At 41.4% G+C, this 18,947-nt stretch overlaps 1 protein-coding gene across 3 annotated transcripts in view; it reads right to left on the bottom strand.

Moving 5' to 3' along the window:
• Positions 1-307: 307 nt before the first annotated feature.
• Positions 308-18,947, bottom strand: part of NECTIN3 (nectin cell adhesion molecule 3) — a 231,461-nt gene continuing 212,821 nt past the window's right edge. The window contains exons 8-9 of one of the 3 annotated variants that reach the window (XM_030204184.1): positions 10,548-10,613; positions 7,003-8,376 (exon numbers count right to left, since the gene is read on the bottom strand). In XM_030204184.1, coding sequence (XP_030060044.1) covers positions 8,206-8,376; positions 10,548-10,613 — 237 coding nt within the window. In that variant the 3' untranslated portion in view covers positions 7,003-8,205. Of the gene's footprint in view, positions 586-7,002; positions 8,377-10,547; positions 10,617-18,947 lie in introns of those variants that run through there. The other 2 variants (XM_030204183.1, XM_030204185.1) reach the window with 2 other exon arrangements.

Genomic DNA, 18,947 nt, shown 5'->3' with positions numbered 1-18,947 from the left:
GTTTTATTTTTTAACTATAACATAAATGGTATCTTTTGGATAATACTCTGTCTTGTGGTGATTAAAACAGCGTGCTTTAAAAATGTCATGTTTCCATGCTTTCCTGCATATCAGATTTCCCATATGTTTAATCTGACAAATTTTTTCTGATTTTTAAAAAATATTTTTCTAGTGTTAAAGCATAGAGAAAGATACACGTAAAAAAAAAAAAAGAGCAGTCTCACAGATCCAGGAATAATATACATTAGAAACTTTAACAGAATATTGAATAGTAAATGTATTTATTCAAAACCAATAACATGTAGCATTTCCTTCCCTAACCACCCCTTCCCCAACGTAGCAAAACTTTCTATAAAGTAAAAACATGGCACTGTCCAGATTTTATTGTAATTGCTTATTACATGATATCCAGGAGACTTGTTTGGATGTTCACTTATTTATAATTTGTTTACATTTGCAATCTACAATACAATGATGGTATTTACTATCTTGCATTTACCATTAAGGAAATCAGCAGAATTCTGTCAATGCACTCATTGAATCTAGGTAACTCTCCTCCTCTCCTTTGCATAGTTAATTTGAGACCTGGAAAAGATGTCCAATTAGTCATTTGAAAAGCTAAACACTCTTTCAGTCTCTCCCAACAATAATCACCCCCCCCTCCCCAGGCATTAGAAACTCCTGAAATGGCAAAGGGCTAAACCTCCTCCAGGGCTGCAAGAAGCATCCAAGTTGAGTTCAAGCATCTGATTCAGGGATCCTCTGCCTTTGCTGGGCTCCTGCTTTGCAGTGGTACTATCAATAACTAAGAGTAGCCCTACTTGACTATTTCAGAGCATTAAAAAATAAATCCCATCAGAGGCATAATTATTCGGATCAGCATTGCAGGCAAAGAAAAATCTTGGACACAGTGGTGTAGTCAGAAGACAGTGGGAGGAATTGGTGAGAATGAGGCATTTCCTCTTCAACTCCTTCCCACCAAGCTTAAAAAAATTAATACCTTGGTTGGCAAAAGTTCCCAAGCCCCGACAGCTAAAGACATTCTCAGCCTGAACACCCAGGCCGTCAGAACACTGTGGCAGTCAGCAGCCAGGCTCCCAGCCACTGATGCTGGCACCCTGCGCATGCTCAGTTATCACATGAGAACTGAGCATGTGCAGGATGCAGGCGTAGGCTGCTGGGAGTGTGGCTGCTGACTGCCATCATGCCATGGTATTTTGACAGCCCAGGTGGTGGGCCGAGGCTCTCTGCCAGATACACCAATGGTGCAGGAAGCAGCTGGGTGGGCCTGAACTGAAAGTGAACAGGCCCATTGCCCACCAGTGACTAGTCCCTGCTTGGATAATCCCATATCCACAGGGATGATCATCTCTATTAGCACTGAAAAGGTTCTAATGCTTTTCCAAAATGGATAAATACAGTTGTAAGCTTGTGAAAAGTGGTCAGCTTTCAACTGCTACTTTGAGAGACATTTTAACCCATTAATATGCATCAGCCTGGATATTTTTTTTTTTGGGTGGGGGCAGGAAACAAAGGGCATGATATTAAGCTAGCACTTCACTTTCTCTGTATATTCAGTAGTGTTATCAGTTTAAACGGTGCACACTTAAGTCTTTAAATATTAGGCCTAAAGTGAAACAAATTGGTCACCTGATCACCAGAATGGAGACGCTGCCTGGCCCGCCTCCATAGATACAGTATGAGCAATGGCTCATCTGGGTCTGATCTCTATGCTGTACAGAATGTATTAATTCAGCATCAATTTTTTCAGGAGCAGACACCAGCAATTAATGAATAGATTAATAAATGTGCCTTCATCTGCACAAAGCTTACCAATATTTACAGCCTTGTCGATATTTTCATGGACGACATTGCCAGTGGATGGAGCAGAAATAAATTACTGCAGATCTTCCCAGGTTTACAGTGCTTTTGAGACTACTCAAGCAAGACAGCTAGATACGGTAATAGAAATGTTATGTTGGAAGCACATGGGGAGTAAAGCCAGCTACCCAGTCAAGCTTGTTAACTTCATTTAGTTAAAAAAAAAGAAGTAAGTTGCAGTTTACTTTCAAAGAGCTGCAATGACTTCAGCAGGTGAGTAAGCACAGTCAGGGTCAAAACACCAGCAGGGTGAGACTGAAAAAAAATATTGAAGCTAAAGAAACCCAGAAGTACATGGTGGCCTCTGGAGTATTTTGCTCAGCGGGAAAAGGTTAAGAGTTGCAGGCTGTATAATATGTAATTACACGCTGCTAGATCACCAGGCTTCCAAAAGTACTTGTTTTACAATCCTGTGGCTGTTGTACACACGTTTAGTGCCAAGTCCAGTTTCACCACTGTTAAAAGGGGCCAATATAGCACTGGCTTTGAAATCCCAGCCCTAAATTGTAAATTATGAATGTTTAGTACTAACAAATATCTCCACGCCTGGGGGTTAGTATTGATCCTGCAGACTTGGCCTATGGATGTTTTATGCAGTAGCCTCTGGGGGAACAAAACTGTAGAACAGGGCTTTCTAGAACCCAGAAGAGAGAGGCACAGGGCAAATATTTTTTTGGTTTATTTGAGTTAGTTTTTCTCAATTTTCAGACTTTTCACTTTGTTTCACATATTTTAAGAAAATGTTTTAATACCTTTCAGAACTTGTTAATGCATGTTAATTACCTCATTCCTTATTCACATGCTCATATGTGTTAAATTGATTTAGCACGAACTAAAGTTTAAGGCACACTAATGAACCAAATGCATGCCAGTGAAGGTACATCTGTACCCCACAACCACTGGTATTTCAAGATAACCACAAGGACTGTGCATGTGCTGGACACTTCAGCCACAGAATTTTGACGTTCAGCTCCAAACAATCATCAGTCATCAATTCAGTGATCACCTTAGTCTCAACACAACATTGTTTCACCACACCGGCATCTTCAGGAGACTAAAACAAACAGCTTGTGTAAATTTATGTATAGACATTGCCAAGATAGGGACAGTTTCGAGGATGGAGTAACGGTATACATTGTGTGGAGTGACTGGGAATTTCTCATCTCACTCATTGCAAACTGTGAGTTAATACACGTCAATAGTGGTTTCCACGAATGGACTACTCAAACATTTGTCTAACTTTATAAGCCTTTGTGATTACTATATTACAGCAGAATTCAAGCATGTATGGCTTCCGTGGGAGTTTGGGTTGGGCTACATTTTAAATTTTGTATTTTTTCTATTTGTTGTTAATAAAGTTGTTGAGATTGTTATATGCGACAGCTCAATGATTTAGTATTATAGTATTGTATGAAGTAATCATTCTTAGAGGACGAAAAAAGGGAAAAAGGCAAATTTTTAGAATTCTCCAAATATGTAAATTACTTTCTCAGGGGTCTCTCAGTATCTATCAATTATTCCACTAACAACTTTTTTTTTTTTTTTTTTGTGGGGGGGGGGAGGGATTCTTTTCACTTCTCCTTTTGAAATTCAAAAAGGCTTGCTCCTTTTAACAAGGACTAGGAGCAGTCAGCCTAACTGCTTCTTCTTCTGGATAGTACAAATGCACCATAACTATCTTCCACTTCCGGATGTTGTATTAGTCAAAAAGAAAATATCAGAAAAACATTGCCCTCTTTTCTGCTTACAAATCACATTCCCATGTTAAACCAACAGTACTTTGTTTCTCTTCTTGTTAAGGTTCTCATTCTGTGCTTCCCAGGAAGGTTCCTTTCCAGTTCCCCAGGCTGTGAACTTCTACTTTCCTGCTCTTCTCTCTCCTCCTCTGAGGTCTTCTTATGGGTCTTCACGGTATTAACCCCCACTCTTATTGGCTCTCTACCTACCAGTGGGCTTAATTCATTTTCTCTCATTAGGACTAGAAGATTCTTTCCTCCTTGAGCAAGGCACTCATATCTTGCCTTCTCCCGAGCTAAGATTAAACTTCCTTTGGCTTTCAGTCCTCCACATCTCCCACCCACTTCTTGGACAACCCTTCTAATGGGTCCTTCCTCCTGGGCTGGATTTTTCCTTAAAATGCCTTCACCTTTTATCAGGCTCCTTGATTACTCTGCTCTAGCACACAGCTTTACGAGACCTGTAGTTCCCCCTTCTTCTTAAGGGTAAAACAGCTTTTTCTCCTAGATGTTTTAACCTAAAAAAGAAATCGAGGTCATTTAGCTCTCACCTACTATGCCCTCGTGACAGGGCACAACCTGGACTGTCACAAATGTTAATTTATACAAACACTGTACTCACCCTTCAATATGCAGACTTGTGTTACTACTACTACTACTACTACTAACTAGCATTTCTAAAGCGCTACTAGGGTTACGCAGCGCTGTACAATTTAGACATAGAAGGACGGTCCCTGCTCAAAGAGCTTACAATCTAAAAGACAAGAGAACAATCTAAAGACAAGTGAACAATCTAGAGGACGAGTGAACAGTTAATCTGATAGAGTGGATAGATAGGGGCATTCTGTCTATCTAGAGCGGTTAGGCGCCGAAGGCAGCATAGAAGAGGTGAGTTTTAAGCAGAGATTTGAAGATGGGTAGGGAGGGGGCATGGCGTATGGGTAAAGGAAGATTGTTCCAGGCATAGGGTGAAGCAAGGCAGAATGAGCGGAGCCTGGAGTTGGCAGTGGTGGAGAAGGGTACTGAGAGAAGGGCTTTGTCCTGTGAGCGGAGGTTACGGGCGGGAACATAGGGGGAGATGAGGGTGTTCTCCAACTCTGCCTTTGTTTCCCCCCAGCACATGTGCAGGCCCTGGGGTCCTCCAGCCCCAAAATGACACTGCACCCATAAGTTCTTATACTTAACCTGGCTTCTGCACCTTGAAATTTGGAAACCGATTAAACTACAGTCCCAGGGGGCAGTCAGAGATCATTTTCACTACTACTACCCAGTATCCTGATTCCAACAGTGGCCAATCCAGGTCACAACTAACTGGCAGAAATACAAATCGTAGCACCATTCCAAGCTACCAACCCCAAGGCAAGCAGTGGGTTTCCCATGTCTGTCTCAATAGCAGACTATGAACTTTTCCTCCAGGAACTTGTCCAAACACTTTTTAACCCCAGATATGCCAACTGCTGTTACTACATCCTCTGGCAAAGAGTTCCAGAGCTTAAATATTCATTGAGTGAAAAAAATATTTCCTCCTATTTGTTTTAAAAGTATTTCCTAGTAACTTCATTGAGTTTCCCTTAGTCTTTGTAGTCCCAGTGGTATCTGGGGAGGCACTGTTTTTACCTGGATAAGAGCCACTGGATATTGTAACCATTATTTCCTATATGATTGGATAAGAAGACACAAAGGAAATGGTGCTGAATATTTTTCAAGCACATGCCTATATCCATGTATCAATAAAGCATATCTCTTGAACCTATTTTTATATAGGTGCCTAAGGGGCTGATTTTCAAAACACTTAGGGGGTCCTTTTACTAAGGTGCACCGAAAAATGGCCTGTACTGTTGTAGGTGCGTGTATTGGAAGCACGCGGCCCATTTTTCAGCGTGCCTGCAAAAAAGGCCTTTTTCTTGGCCAAAAATGCATGTGTGGCAAAATAACAATTGGCATGCATCCATTTTGGGCCTGAGACCTTATCGCCACCCGTCGAGTTAGCAGTAAGATCTCACGCATTAACAGGCGGTAATCATCAGTGCGCGTACACTGCCGATTACCGCCCGGTTAGTGCCACTCAGTAGAAAATAAAAAAATATTTTCTGACACACATAAAAAATGGAATTACCACACGAGGCACATGATAGCCAGGCAGTAGTTCCAAATTGACGCATGTTGGATGCGCATAGGCGCCTACGTGCCTTAGTAAAAGGGCCCCCTAGGGTCCTGTTTCTAAGGTGCGTTAGCATTTTTAGCGTGCACTAAAGCTAGAGACACCTACATATTCCTATGGGGATCTCTAGTGTTAAAGCACTCGCTAAAAACGCTAGCATGCCTACAGTACGGCTTAGTAAACAGGGCCCTAAGAATTACAAAATTTCCTAGGTTACTATCAGGCTCATTTTCGAAAAAGGACGTCCAAAAAGTGACATAAATTGGCACTTGGACGTTCATCTCTCAGAGACGTCCAAATCGGTATAATCAAAACCTGATTTTGGATGTCTCTAACTGAAATCCTTCGCAAGAAAGTCCAAATTTCAAGGAGACATATCGGAGGCATTGTGAAGGCGGGACATGGGCATTCCTAAGACTTGGACGTCTTTGACCAATAATCGAAAAAAGCAGAGACATCCATGACTACAACTTGGATGTTTTCACCCGGACCTGTTTTTATTATGAATAAGGCACAAAAAAGTGACCTCTCTTTACTCCCCCAGTTGTCACTAATCCCCCTCCCAACCTCAAAAAACATGATTAAAAATATTACTTGCCAGCCTCTATGCCAGACTCAGATGTCATACTCAGGTCTATGACAGCAGTATGCAGGTTCCTGGAGCAGTTTTAGTGGGTGCAGTGTACTTCAGACAGGTGGACCCAGGCCCATACCCCCCCTACCTGTTACATTTGTGGAGGAAACAGCGAGCCCTCCAAAACCCACCAGAAACCCTCTGAACCCACATCTAGGTGCACTCCTTCACCTGTAAGGGCTATGGTAGTGGTGTACAGTTGGGGGTAGTGGGTTTTGGGGGTGGATCAGCACACAAGGTAAGGGAGCTATGCACCTAGGAGCATTTTATGAAGTCCACTGCAGTGCCCCCTAGGGTGCCCGATTGGTGTCCTGGCATGTCAGGGGGACCAGTGCACTACAAATGCTGGCTCCTCCCACATCCAAATGGCTTGCATTTGGACGTTTTTGACTTGGACATCTTTGGTTTCGAAAATCGCCGAAAGTCAAAGCGTCCAAATCTAAGGACATCCAAATCCAAGGATGTCCTTGGTATTTTCGAAATGAAAGATGGACGTCCATCTTTTTTCAAAAATGAGCTTTTCCTCGCCTCCGGATCTGGACGTTTTACAAAGACATCCAAATCCCAACTTAGACATTTCTTTTGAAAATGACCCTCTATGTAACTTTCTAAGTCTAAGTGCTTTGAAAATACGCCTCTATGTGCTTTCCCCCCTCAAAGAATCCCAACATATGAATTCCAAAGCAGAAATTTACACCTGCTCCAAAAATGGTGTAAATGTGCATGTACACTTCTTGAGGATACCCAGGTATTTTTTGTAAAATATGCAGGCTTAACTACAACTCCGTCTCCGCTCTGCCCAAATTAGGCCATCAGGAATGCTTATGTGCAGATTGCATAAATACAGTCATTCCACAAACTTAATTTTTGTACACGTGTATATCCAGGCAAATTTATAAAAGCTCTTTTCATTTGGGGGAAAAAAAAAATAAAAAATGACTGCCAATATGTTCTTACACGTTTGCTTTGTTGTGCTAGTCAAGCCTTACATCTTCCCACCATGGCAAATCCTAATCAAATACATATTTAAATACATCCCTACTGAAATTAGTTTTCTTATTCCACTTAAGTCTTCCCCCATGTTTTATTTACATGTCTATTGTTTTTACAGTGTTGAAATTTGACCCCCTCACCTCCAATCTAATGGGAAATCTATGGTAGCTGTTTAAGCGCATGGTGACAGTTTTTAAATTGCTCACATTAACACAAGATGAGACATGCTGCTGGCTTAGGCATCAGCTTGGACACAGGTATTGTGATTTTATTAAGCACATCAGTTTCAGAGAAAGTTAAAAAAAAAAACATCCCCAAGAAATAATTAGTGGAATGACTTCTGAATTGATTTGCTGCACATTTGAATTACAGATGAATGTGCTTAAATCCAAAGAGGGTGGCATGACCAGCTGTGGATCATTACAACCATGCTTCATCACGGTCACATGTGCGCTGGAATTTTAAATTAAAATGCAATGGCATGACAAATGCATGATAGAATTTCGTTATTGAATGAGTACTCAAAGGCACATAGGAAAGAGCTGTTTGAGAAATATATGCCAGTTATCTTAAATTCAATTTTACAGGAAAAACACCTATTAAACTAGAGATATATAATCAACTCTAATCTATTCTCTGGTACAGTGAGTACAGCCTTCTGAATACCATTTCACACCACCTGTACAGATGCTGTTCAGTTCAAAAGCGTAGGACTGTCCGCTCTAACCACTGAGAAAATATTTTCAGAAAGGTAAACAATAGTGCTTGTTTTTGCACCACCGTTACTGTTGGAGAAAAGATCATACATAATGTTCTTTTGGATTGATGTATACTCCGTGCGCTTCCAGGTGTTGAGGCTGCCTGCTCCGCTCCTTATACTGTATCGTATTATAGGCTGGACACATCTGCTGGTGTCCTTCTTCCACCTGTCTTTCTTCTTCATAACCAAACCGTCTGCCATTTATCGTGCTCTACAACCAAAAGCATTTAAGTTAATGTGTCCTTTTATTTGCAACGTCTAATGGATCCATCTGCAGTCTGACACAGTGAGGAAGAAAATGTGTGTTTCGTCCTTCGGCTTTACTACCATTTGTCCTTTTCCCTACAGGTATATCAAGCTTGGTTTAGCTTTAGTTTACTCTAATAAACTTTCTATACTGCCATTTGGAGGAACCATCAGGGCAGTTCACAAGGTCAAATAGAAAACAGAATATAATACAGTCAATATAAACATAATATCAATAATAGCAAACAAAATCAATTCAAACACAAAATAAACCATCACAAAGCAGCAAGCATCAAAGCATATTTACACTATGCCCAGTGAAATCTAAACAGAAGTGAATCTGATAGATGCTTTGCATAGAAACAAAGTGTCATGGGAAGTAACTACTGGTCTATTTGAACCACTAATGTGGTGAGACATCTAATACATGCCTTCAAATACAGAACCAGCATGTGTTAGATTGTGGTGCCTTCAACTACCAAGTGATTCCCTCCCAATGCATTTAGCTCAGTTATCAGTAATGACTTTTAAATGGTCTATTGAATTTAGGCTCATAAGTACATAAGTATTGTCACACTGGGACAGACCAAAGGTCCATCAAGCCCAGCATCCTGTTTCCAACAGTGGCCAATCCAGGTCACAAATACCTGGCAAGATCCCAAAAAAGCTCAATACATTTTATGCTGCTTATCCCAGAAATAAGCAGTGGGTTTTCCCCAAGTCCATTTTAATAATGGTCTATGGATTTTTCCATTAGGAAGCCATCCAAACCTTTTTTACACCCTGCTAAGCTAACTGCCTTTACCACATTCTCTGGCAACGAATTCCAGAGTTTAATTACATGTTGAGTGAAGATTATCAATAGAAATCAAACAAAATAAAACATGGAAAAGAAAATAAGATGATACCTTTTTTATTGGACATAACTTAATACATTTCTTGATTAGCTTTCGAAGCTTCGAAAGCTAATCAAGAAATGTATTAAGTTATGTCCAATAAAAAAGGTATCATCTTATTTTCTTTTCCATGTTTTATTTTGTTTGATTTCTATTGATAACCTTTAAGAGTGGACTAACACGGCTACCACACCTCTCTACTATGTTGAGTGAAGAAAAAGTTTCTCCAATTCGTTTTAAATTTACTACCTTGTAGCTTCATCGCATGCCCCCTAGTACTACTATTTTTGGAAAGAGTAAACAAGCGATTCACGTCTACCCATTCCACTCTACTCATTATTTTATAGATCTGTATCATATCTCCCCTCAGTTGTCTTTTCTCGAAGCTGAAGAGCCCTAGCCACTTCAGCCTTTCCTCATAGGGAAGTCGTCCCATCCCCTTTATCATTTCCGTTGCCCTTCTCTATACCTTTTCTAATTCCACTATATCTTTTTTGAGATGTGGCAACCAGAATTGAACACAATATTCGAGGTGAAGTCACACCGTGGAGCTATACAAAGGCATTATAACATTCTCATTTTTGTTTTCCATTCCTTTCCTAATAATACCTAACATTTTATTTGCTTTCTTAGCCACTGCAGCACACTGAGCAGAGGGTTTCAACGTATCAACGATGCCTAGATCTACTTTCTCAAATCTGTAATCATAGGCCCTGAAGCCATCCACTAGTAGAGTTTAAAAAAGGTTTCGACTGCTTCCTAAAGGAAAAGTCCATAGACTGTTATTAAATGGACTTGGGGAAAATCCACTATTTCTGGGATAAGCAGTATAAAATGTTTTGTACTTTTTTGGGATCTTGCCAGGTATTTGTGACCTGGATTGGCCACTGTTGGAAACAGGATGCTGGGCTTGATGGACCTTTTGTTCTTTCCCAGTATGGCAATACTTATGTACTTACGAGAACATTGCCTCTGCATCCTCCCCGGCTGACCTGACCATCAAACTCAAGTGATCAAGAATAAATTGATAGACACTGCTCAAAATATAACTAACACTATGCATTGACATTGTGTACCCTTGGAGAAAGCATGTCAGTATAGCACCTTTTTGTTGCTCCTGATAAAATGTTCTAATGAAGAGCTAAAATGTAGTCGAGCTAGTAATTGATCATCAGATGACAGTGCAATGTGCTTCCCTCATCCAACTCCTTCCTGCCAAAAAAGCACATCTATTGCTTACCATGTGCCGTGGATTATCAACGTCCATTTCTTTGTATGGACTTTGCAAAGGGAAGAGCTCTTCTGTCTGCTGAAAAAAAAATAGAGACACAGTTGATACATACAGTAACATGGTAAAGGCAGGAAAATGAGGAAGAGAAATCAGATAAGAATAATTATATTTATTGATGTGTACTCAGAAATCAATTGCTAACATTTTAAATAACTTCAGTTTCCTATGGCAATATATCAAGTGTAACAATAAACAAACACACACTTTTCTGTTCTGATAGACACATTTAGAAAGTATTAATGAAATAATAATGACTTTTATAGTTGTACTGGACATCTGCAGTGCTGAGTGGAGGAGTAGCTTAGTGGACGTTGATCCTGGGGAAATGGGTTCAATTCCCATTGCAGCTCCTTGTGACTCTGAGCAAGTCACTTAATCCTCCACTGCCCCAGGTATAAATAAGTATCTGTATGTACTATGTGGTTGCAAAAAACATTCCCTTTCCCTTGTACAGTGGCAATAAGCATTTAGGCACAATTGGTGGCAATATTCAGTCCACTAAACACCTAAAGTTAGCAAAACATCTGTCCAAACTATGTGATGGTTTAACCGGGCATTGGTCTAAATATTGGCCAGTGCCAGGTTAACTTCTGGTCAGAGGACATAACGAGATATTCAATGCTCAGAGCCATGCATGCCCCGGCATTGACTATCTGGAGTTTAGTCAGCCTGCGGCTGGAAATGGCTTGCAAGTTGCTTACCGCCGTGGGCTGAATATTGACTCCAATATGTCCCTGCCATGAACAGCTTACAATCTACAAGGTATCTGAGGCAATTTGCCAAATTTCACAGAGTCCATGGCAAAAGTGAGAACTGATTTCTGGCTTTCCTGTGAATGCACCACTCTGTTGAGTTTGAACACTTCGGATATCCAATCAATTTATAACCATACCATAGGGAAATAACTTTGCTGGCTCCATTTTTGAAAAAGGAAACCTGCTAAACAGTTTTTTCAACCCTTAAAGCTCCTACTTTATTTATGGCATTGGCATAATGTTTCTGCCCACAAGAACATATATTTCTAAGGTAGATAAAAGCTAAATAAAGACAAAAGAATCTATAAAAGTTGCAACATTTAAAATCCTTGTTATGAATTGGAAGTCAAAGTTTTCCTTAAACTGTAAACCTTTTTTTAAGGCTCAGTTTCCTTGTGCAAAATTTGATTTGATTATAGAACTGTGAAAATAGTATCATAATAATACACTAGATGACGGCAGACAAAGACCTGAACGGTCCATTCAGTCTGCCCAACAAGATAAACACATAGTATAAGGTATGATATATTTACTTGATCTTGATTTGTCCTTGACATTTTCAGGGCACAGACCATAGAAGTCTGCCTGGCACTCGCCTTGTTCTCCAGTTACAGAAGCTGAATCTGTCCAGCCATGATCAAGGCACAGACCGTAGAAGTCTGCCCAGCACTGGCTTCACTTCCAAATTACTGGTGTTGCCATCTGATCACCACTAAGCTTGTTTGGTTCCACACCTTCTATACAGCATTCTTTGTGTTTATCCCATGCATTTTTGAATTCCGTTACTGTTTTCATTTCCACCACCTCCTGAGGGAGGGCATTCCAGGTATCTATCACCATCTCCATGAAAAATATTCCCTGACATCAGTGGCGTAGGAAGGGGGGGGGGGCGGGAGGGGCAGTCCGCCCCAGGTGCATGCGCTTGGGGGGTGCCGGCCCCGCTGGTTCCCTGCTCTCTCTGCCCCGGAACAGGTTACTTCCTGTTCGGGGGCAGAGAGAGCAGGGAACCAGCGGGGTCGACGCAGCTCCGAGTGACGTGCACTCGGGGCGGATCGGCCCTCCCGCAGGTAAGAATGTGCTCCGGGGGGGGGGGGGGGGGTGCGCAGCGGCAACCCGCCCCGGGTGCCATTAGCCCTCGCTACGGCACTACCTGACATTATTCCTGATTTAGCTCCCCCCCCCAAAACCTCAATTCAGGCCCTCTAGTTCTACCACCTTCCTGTCTCTGGAAAAGGTTTCTTTGTAAACTAATACCTTTCAAATATTTCAACATCTGAATCATATCACCCCTGTCTCTCCTTTCATCCAGGATACATATATGTTCAGGTCCTGAAGACTCTCCTCATACGTCTTCCAGAAGAAAAGAAGAAGACTGTTCTGGCTAAAATTCTCCTTGGTGGATTTGTGGGAAAGAAGGAGAATATCAGGCATTATACAACAGTGATATCTCCTAGCAGATTTGAGAGCCCTTGTGCCAGGTTCTAGAAGAAACTGCAGTCCTCATATCTCAGCTGAGTCTGGGGAGATGAATGGGATAAACTGAGACAACTGTGAGTGAAGGCCTATTAGAGGCATTGCTGTGTTTCAGACAATTTTTGGTAAGGTTTACCCCCTACACTACCACCCCAGCCTCTAAAGCCCTTAGTGGGATCTAGACTTTGAAGTGGGCATGAATAGTTCAAATGTTTCCGGTTTTTGTTAAGTATTCTATAATATCCCTTTTTATTCCAACAGGCCATCATGGCTCCATAGTTCTGAACAAAACAACATATGGTATGTGGGAAGATGATGTAGCATATAAGCCCAAAAGTTGGACTCAAGGAAGTCTATATTTACACACACTTTAATTTGGTTTCGCACTGTGGACAGATGGAACTGAAATGACAGAAGCTGTCCAAGCAAACAACACACGAAGTAATGTGCTTCACCGTAAGTGATTTAATATATAGCAGGAGACATGCACATTCTTCAAAGAATCATGCTCCTATAATTGCTGGTGCTGAACTCAAGGCACAAACACTTGACTAAGAAATGCAAATGTTGTTTCCTTTGAAACTGGAGGGCAGATTGGCAGGCTGCAGGAAAGGATTCCAGACCAACAGTGTCTCTTCTACTCCACAGAGTCTGAATACCAGTTTACAATTCAGGATACCAGTCACTACCCTTGCAGGACTGATCATGCTGGTGCTTCCATTACGTACAAGACTGGATAGCACTTGTGAGAATCAATTTCTGAATAACATGAATGCTAATTCTATGAAAAACTATCATACAATCTGCACATCTCTGTACCTTGATTATTATTTTTTTTTGGGGGGGGGGGAGGGGGGAGAGTACGTTTTTTTAAATCAGCTCTTTTGGACCTTCAGTTCAGTTGAATGTGACCTCTACTGAGACATCTGTGTTGTAAACATTCATTTCCAACTATCCATTTTCCTCCTTCTTGTAACTAGCTCAGTAGTTCAGCAGCAGTCCTTGGTCAGGAGCCACAAGCATCACAGCTCCCAATTATGCATGCATTCTGACTCTGGCCACTAGGTGTCACTGTTGTATAGTGATTTAGATGCCCTGCCCTACAGGCTGTGAATGCTATACTTCCAGTATCCCCTGCCAGCTCAGAAGGTAAACTCAGATCTCTCACATAGCAACCTACTGGCAGGATCTATATAACCTTATAAATTCAGCTTTTGATAATTGCCTATAATTAACAAACATAAGATTTTTCTGTATTGTAAAAGTTGATTGCACAGCAGATTCTATTAGAATTAACACATGCATTTCATTTTTCAGTAGCTTAATAATAAGTCATCACAGTACAAACGTTGATTGGGGGGGGGGGGATTTTTAAGAAGAATTTTCTGCTTGTAGAGCCTGTTTTACACACAAAAGAGGCTTTTAATAAAATGATGAGATAGCACCCACTTATGCATATACCGGGTAGTGTTCCCGGGATTGACCTGCAATGTATATCCTAGATAATAAAACGCACCTCCAACATTCTGAAGCCGAGAAAGTGAAGCCTTCAAGCCTTGAAGCGTTCCTGCAATGTTCTGGAACTACGTGTCGTCAGTTGAGGAGATGGAGCCTTACAGAGCGCACAAATGCTTCAAGGCTTGAAGGCTTCACTCTCTCTCTCTCTCTCTCTCTCTCACACACACACACAAACTCTGTCTCTCACATACACTCTCTCTCATACATAGACTCACACACACACTCTGTCTCTCACACTCTCTCTCTCTCTGACATAAACACACACACACACACACACACTCTGTCTGTCTGTCTCTCTCACTCATTCCATCTCTCACCCACCCACACACTCTCTCTCAAACATACACACTCCGAGGAAAGGGGGGCATGGAACACGCTGGGGAGGAGAGAGAGGGGGGCATGGAACTCAGAGGGAAGGGGGGACCAAGAACTCGGAGGGGAGGAGAGAGAGAGAGAGGAAGGGAGGAGAGAGAGGGAGAGGAGGGGGGAGGGAGGGAGGGGGCTTGCACCTCGGACGGAAGGGGGGCCTGGAACTCGGAGGGGAGGAGAGGGAGGGAAGGAAGGAAGGAAGGAAGGAGGAGGTCATGAAACTCGGAGCCCCCCCACACACACTCACTCTCTGTCTCTCACATACACTCTCTCTCACACATCTGTGGTTAAAATAACTTGACTCCTGAAGCAGTTGCACGTGGCGCTGAAACGCAGGACTGTGTCAAGTCATTTTATTATTTTTCTTCTTTAAACCTCCTGTTTTGGAACCACACTAGTCTGCCCCCTTCTTCTCATTTTTGTTGCTGTGTTGTGGACCATTGTTAGGGGGGCACTTCTGCTGTTATTTGGCTTTTTGTCCACACTCTGACACCATAGATAATTGTAAAACGTGTCAAATGCACAGGGATTTTTGCAGTTGTTAGTAGGGGTTGCATTAACTTTATTGTGGGCTAGCATACAGATGAGTTACTGAATTGGCTCCTATTATTATTATTGGTCTACGGCAACTTCCATGTGTGGTGACCTGTAGTAAAGTTAGCATGAGCTGCATTAAATTGGTGCAGGTTATCACCTTTTATTAGATAACCCCATAAATAATCTAATGTTATGTCTAATATATCTGCTTCATAATCAGCCACCACAAAACTGAACCCCTTTCCTGTTCTCCTGGGTTAAGGTGGAGCTCATTTTCAAAATAGAAAAACATCCAAAAAGTGGCATAAATCTGCATTTGGACATTTTTCTCACAAAAATGTCCAAATAGGTATTTTCAAAACCAATTTTTAGATGTTTTTCTATGAAGTCCATCAGAAATGTGTTCAAATCACAAGCATGTCAGGGGCGTCTTAAGGGCGGCATCTGTGGGTTCCTAACACTTGGACGTTTTTCAGGCATAATAGAACAAAACAAAACTGTCCAGGACTAAAACTAAGATGTTTTGAGGTAAACCTGTTTTTATAAAGAATAAGGTACACAAAGGTGCCCTAACTGACCACAGAAGGGAACCAGGGATGACCTCTCCTTACTCCCCCAGTGGTCACTAACCCCCTCCCACCCCAAAAAATGTGATTAAAACATTACTTGCCAGCCTCAGATGTTATAATCAGGTCCATTAGAACAGCATGCAGGTCCCTGGAGTAGTCTAGTGGTAGGTGCAGAGCACTGCAGACAGATGGACCCAAGCCCAAACCTCCCCCTACCTGTTACACTTGTGGAGGAAACTATGAGCCCTCCCAAACTCACCAGAAACCCACTGTACCCACATATAGGTGCCCAATTCACCTGTAAGGGCTATGGTAGTGGTGTACAGTTGGGGGTAGTGGATTTTTTTTTTTTTGGGGGGGGGGGGCTCAGCAGACAAGATAAAGGAGCAATGTGTATATGGGAGCATTTTATGAAGTACACTGCAGTGCCCCCTGGGGTGCCCTATTGCTTTTCTGGGATGTCTAGGGGACCAATGTACTAAAAATGCTAGCTCCTCCAATATCCCACTGGCTTGATTTTGTGCGTTTTCCATTTGGACTTTTTTTTTTTTTTTCAAAAATGGGCCAAAAAAACAATGCCCAAATCACAAAACCTTGTTCAAAATTGTATTAAAAAAAAAAAAAAAAGATAGATGTTTTTCTTTTTTGAGAATGACCTTCTTTCCTATTCGTTGCCGGAGAACATGGTGAAGGCGGTTAGCTTGGTAGAGTTTAAAAAGGGGTTAGACAGTTTCCTAAAGGACAAGTCCATAAACCGCTACTAAATGGACTTGGGAAAAATCCACAATTCCAGGAATAACATGTATAGAATGTTTGTACGTTTGGGAAGCTTGCCAGGTGGATTGGCCGCTGTCGTGGACAGGATGCTGGGCTTGATGGACCCTTGGTCTTTTCCCAGTGTGGCATTACTTATGTACTTATGCATTCAGATTTTGGACATTTTTTGCAAAATGTCCAAAGTCGGACTTAGACGTCATATTGAAAATGCCCCTCTATGAATCTAAAACCACTAGTATCTCCAATACAAGAAATCTTTGGAAACTGTAATCACACACCACACAAATCCAAAGATAAGAACTAAGTGTATGCACACAGTGTATAAGTGAATGCCTTTAATGATGCAAATTCACATGTTATTTATATATATTTTGGGAGCCCTCGGACGATGCCACTTCAAAGCAATTTCATTAGTTTTTTGCTTAGCGGCCAGGCCTCTCTTCATTGGGTACTCCCTTTAATTAAACCTTAAATACTGTAAATGCTGTGACAAACACACTCCACTGGAGCCCAAAAATATATACGTGCTCAAAATTCAAAAGAAAAATAGAGAAAACTTATCTTGAACATTACTGCATGTCTCTCACTGTTAAAGTCCACTTCGGCTTCCCCTAAATTACGCCCGACGCCGCGGGTTTCAATATTTTCATCAGGGACTCGGGTTAAATTTGCCCGCCTTAAATCCTTAACAGTCTGTGCACGCAGACTCTCGCAGGCGGGCAAATTTAACCCGAGTCCCTGATGAAAATATTGAAACCCGCGGCGTCGGGCGTAATTTAGGGGAAGCCGAAGTGGACTTTAACAGTGAGAGACATGCAGTAATGTTCAAGATAAGTTTTCTCTATTTTTCTTTTGAATTTTGAGCACGTATATATTTTTGGGCTCCAGTGGAGTGTGTTTGTCACAGCATTTATTTAAGGTTTAATTAAAGGGAGTACCCAATGAAGAGAGGCCTGGCCGCTAAGCAAAAAACTAATGAAATTGCTTTGAAGTGGCATCGTCCGAGGGCTCCCAAAATATATATAAAAAAATATATATAAATAACATGTGAATTTGCATCATTAAAGGCATTCACTTATACACTGTGTGCATACACTTAGTTCTTATCTTTGGATTTGTGTGGTGTGCCTCTATGAATCTAAACAGGAGATTATATATATAAACACAACCTCCCTTAAACACAAAACATAACCTGGCAATACAGTAGTTGATGGAAGAAAAAGACAAATTACCTCCTCCACATTCCCCAGTTATTTCTGTCCACACTGTCAAAGATATATCCAAGCTGCTGCTCCTATCATGCAAGATGTTTCCTTATCCACAACAGGTTTAGTCTTCCTCCTCCTGTATATACTGTACCTTCTGAGGTACGTGAGTATGAAAGATTCCTTTTCCTGCTTATCCCAACATCCCCCCTACCCACAATGTGCCCTTCAATTAACCACAAAGCTTTGTAATAATCTGGATAGCCACCAATAGTAATAGAGTAATAGCCATCAATAGTAATATAGCTGCCACTTGAACATTCAGCCTCTTATGTTCCTGCATCCTTTCCAGATACCACCCTGTTGCCACCAACCTACTGTATCACCTAACACGATGAATGGATAGCTTGCACACAGACCCAGCTATACCAATACCTGCATTTCTGCTGGGATTTCCAGTTATTATTGATCTTGAAGTCAGACAGATAATACCAGCTTCTAGCTAATTCTATCAGTACAGAAAATTCTAGAAGTCTGAAACAAACTGCAGGATTTTTGCTTCAAAAAGAAGCACTTAGAGATGTATTGTTGATCTCTAAGAACATGAGAATATTTCCAAATCTGAAAATTTCTATAGGAAACAGAATAAATCCACCAGAACCCTTGACTTCCAGTCTCAGGAGCAGTATGAGCACTTTCTGTTTATCCCCAATGTCAGTGCTGTGTTTGAAGTAGACTGCTGCGTTATGTCCTCTGGTAGTAATAGTGGTACATTAAGTCATGATAAATAAATAAAACAAATCTCGTAGGTTTACTGCCTGCTTTTACCAAATCTCAGAATCTTGTAGGAGCTTTTCAATCCCCCATATTCTATGCTCTAGAACAAGGTCAGGCAATGGCAATCTTCACTGAAACAATCAGGTTGAATGCTGACAGAGACATCAATACTCTTTAGAACTAATCACCTCAGGTGTGCTAGGATTCATTCTCTATCTGCAGAGGTAAGAAGAGCGACAGCATGACCAAAAAGAAACGTTACATATCTTTTCATGCATTCATGTCAGTAGAAGTATTTCCAGTCCATTAAGGATATCAGAAAAGAAGGAAATACGGCCATCATTTTAGCTTGGCTTGCAAAGATGTCCG

This window comes from Microcaecilia unicolor, chromosome 5 (assembly GCF_901765095.1).
Source record: "Microcaecilia unicolor chromosome 5, aMicUni1.1, whole genome shotgun sequence".
In the NCBI taxonomy this organism is placed as follows: domain Eukaryota; kingdom Metazoa; phylum Chordata; class Amphibia; order Gymnophiona; family Siphonopidae; genus Microcaecilia; species Microcaecilia unicolor.
This window is presented reverse-complemented; position numbering and strand designations above follow the sequence as displayed.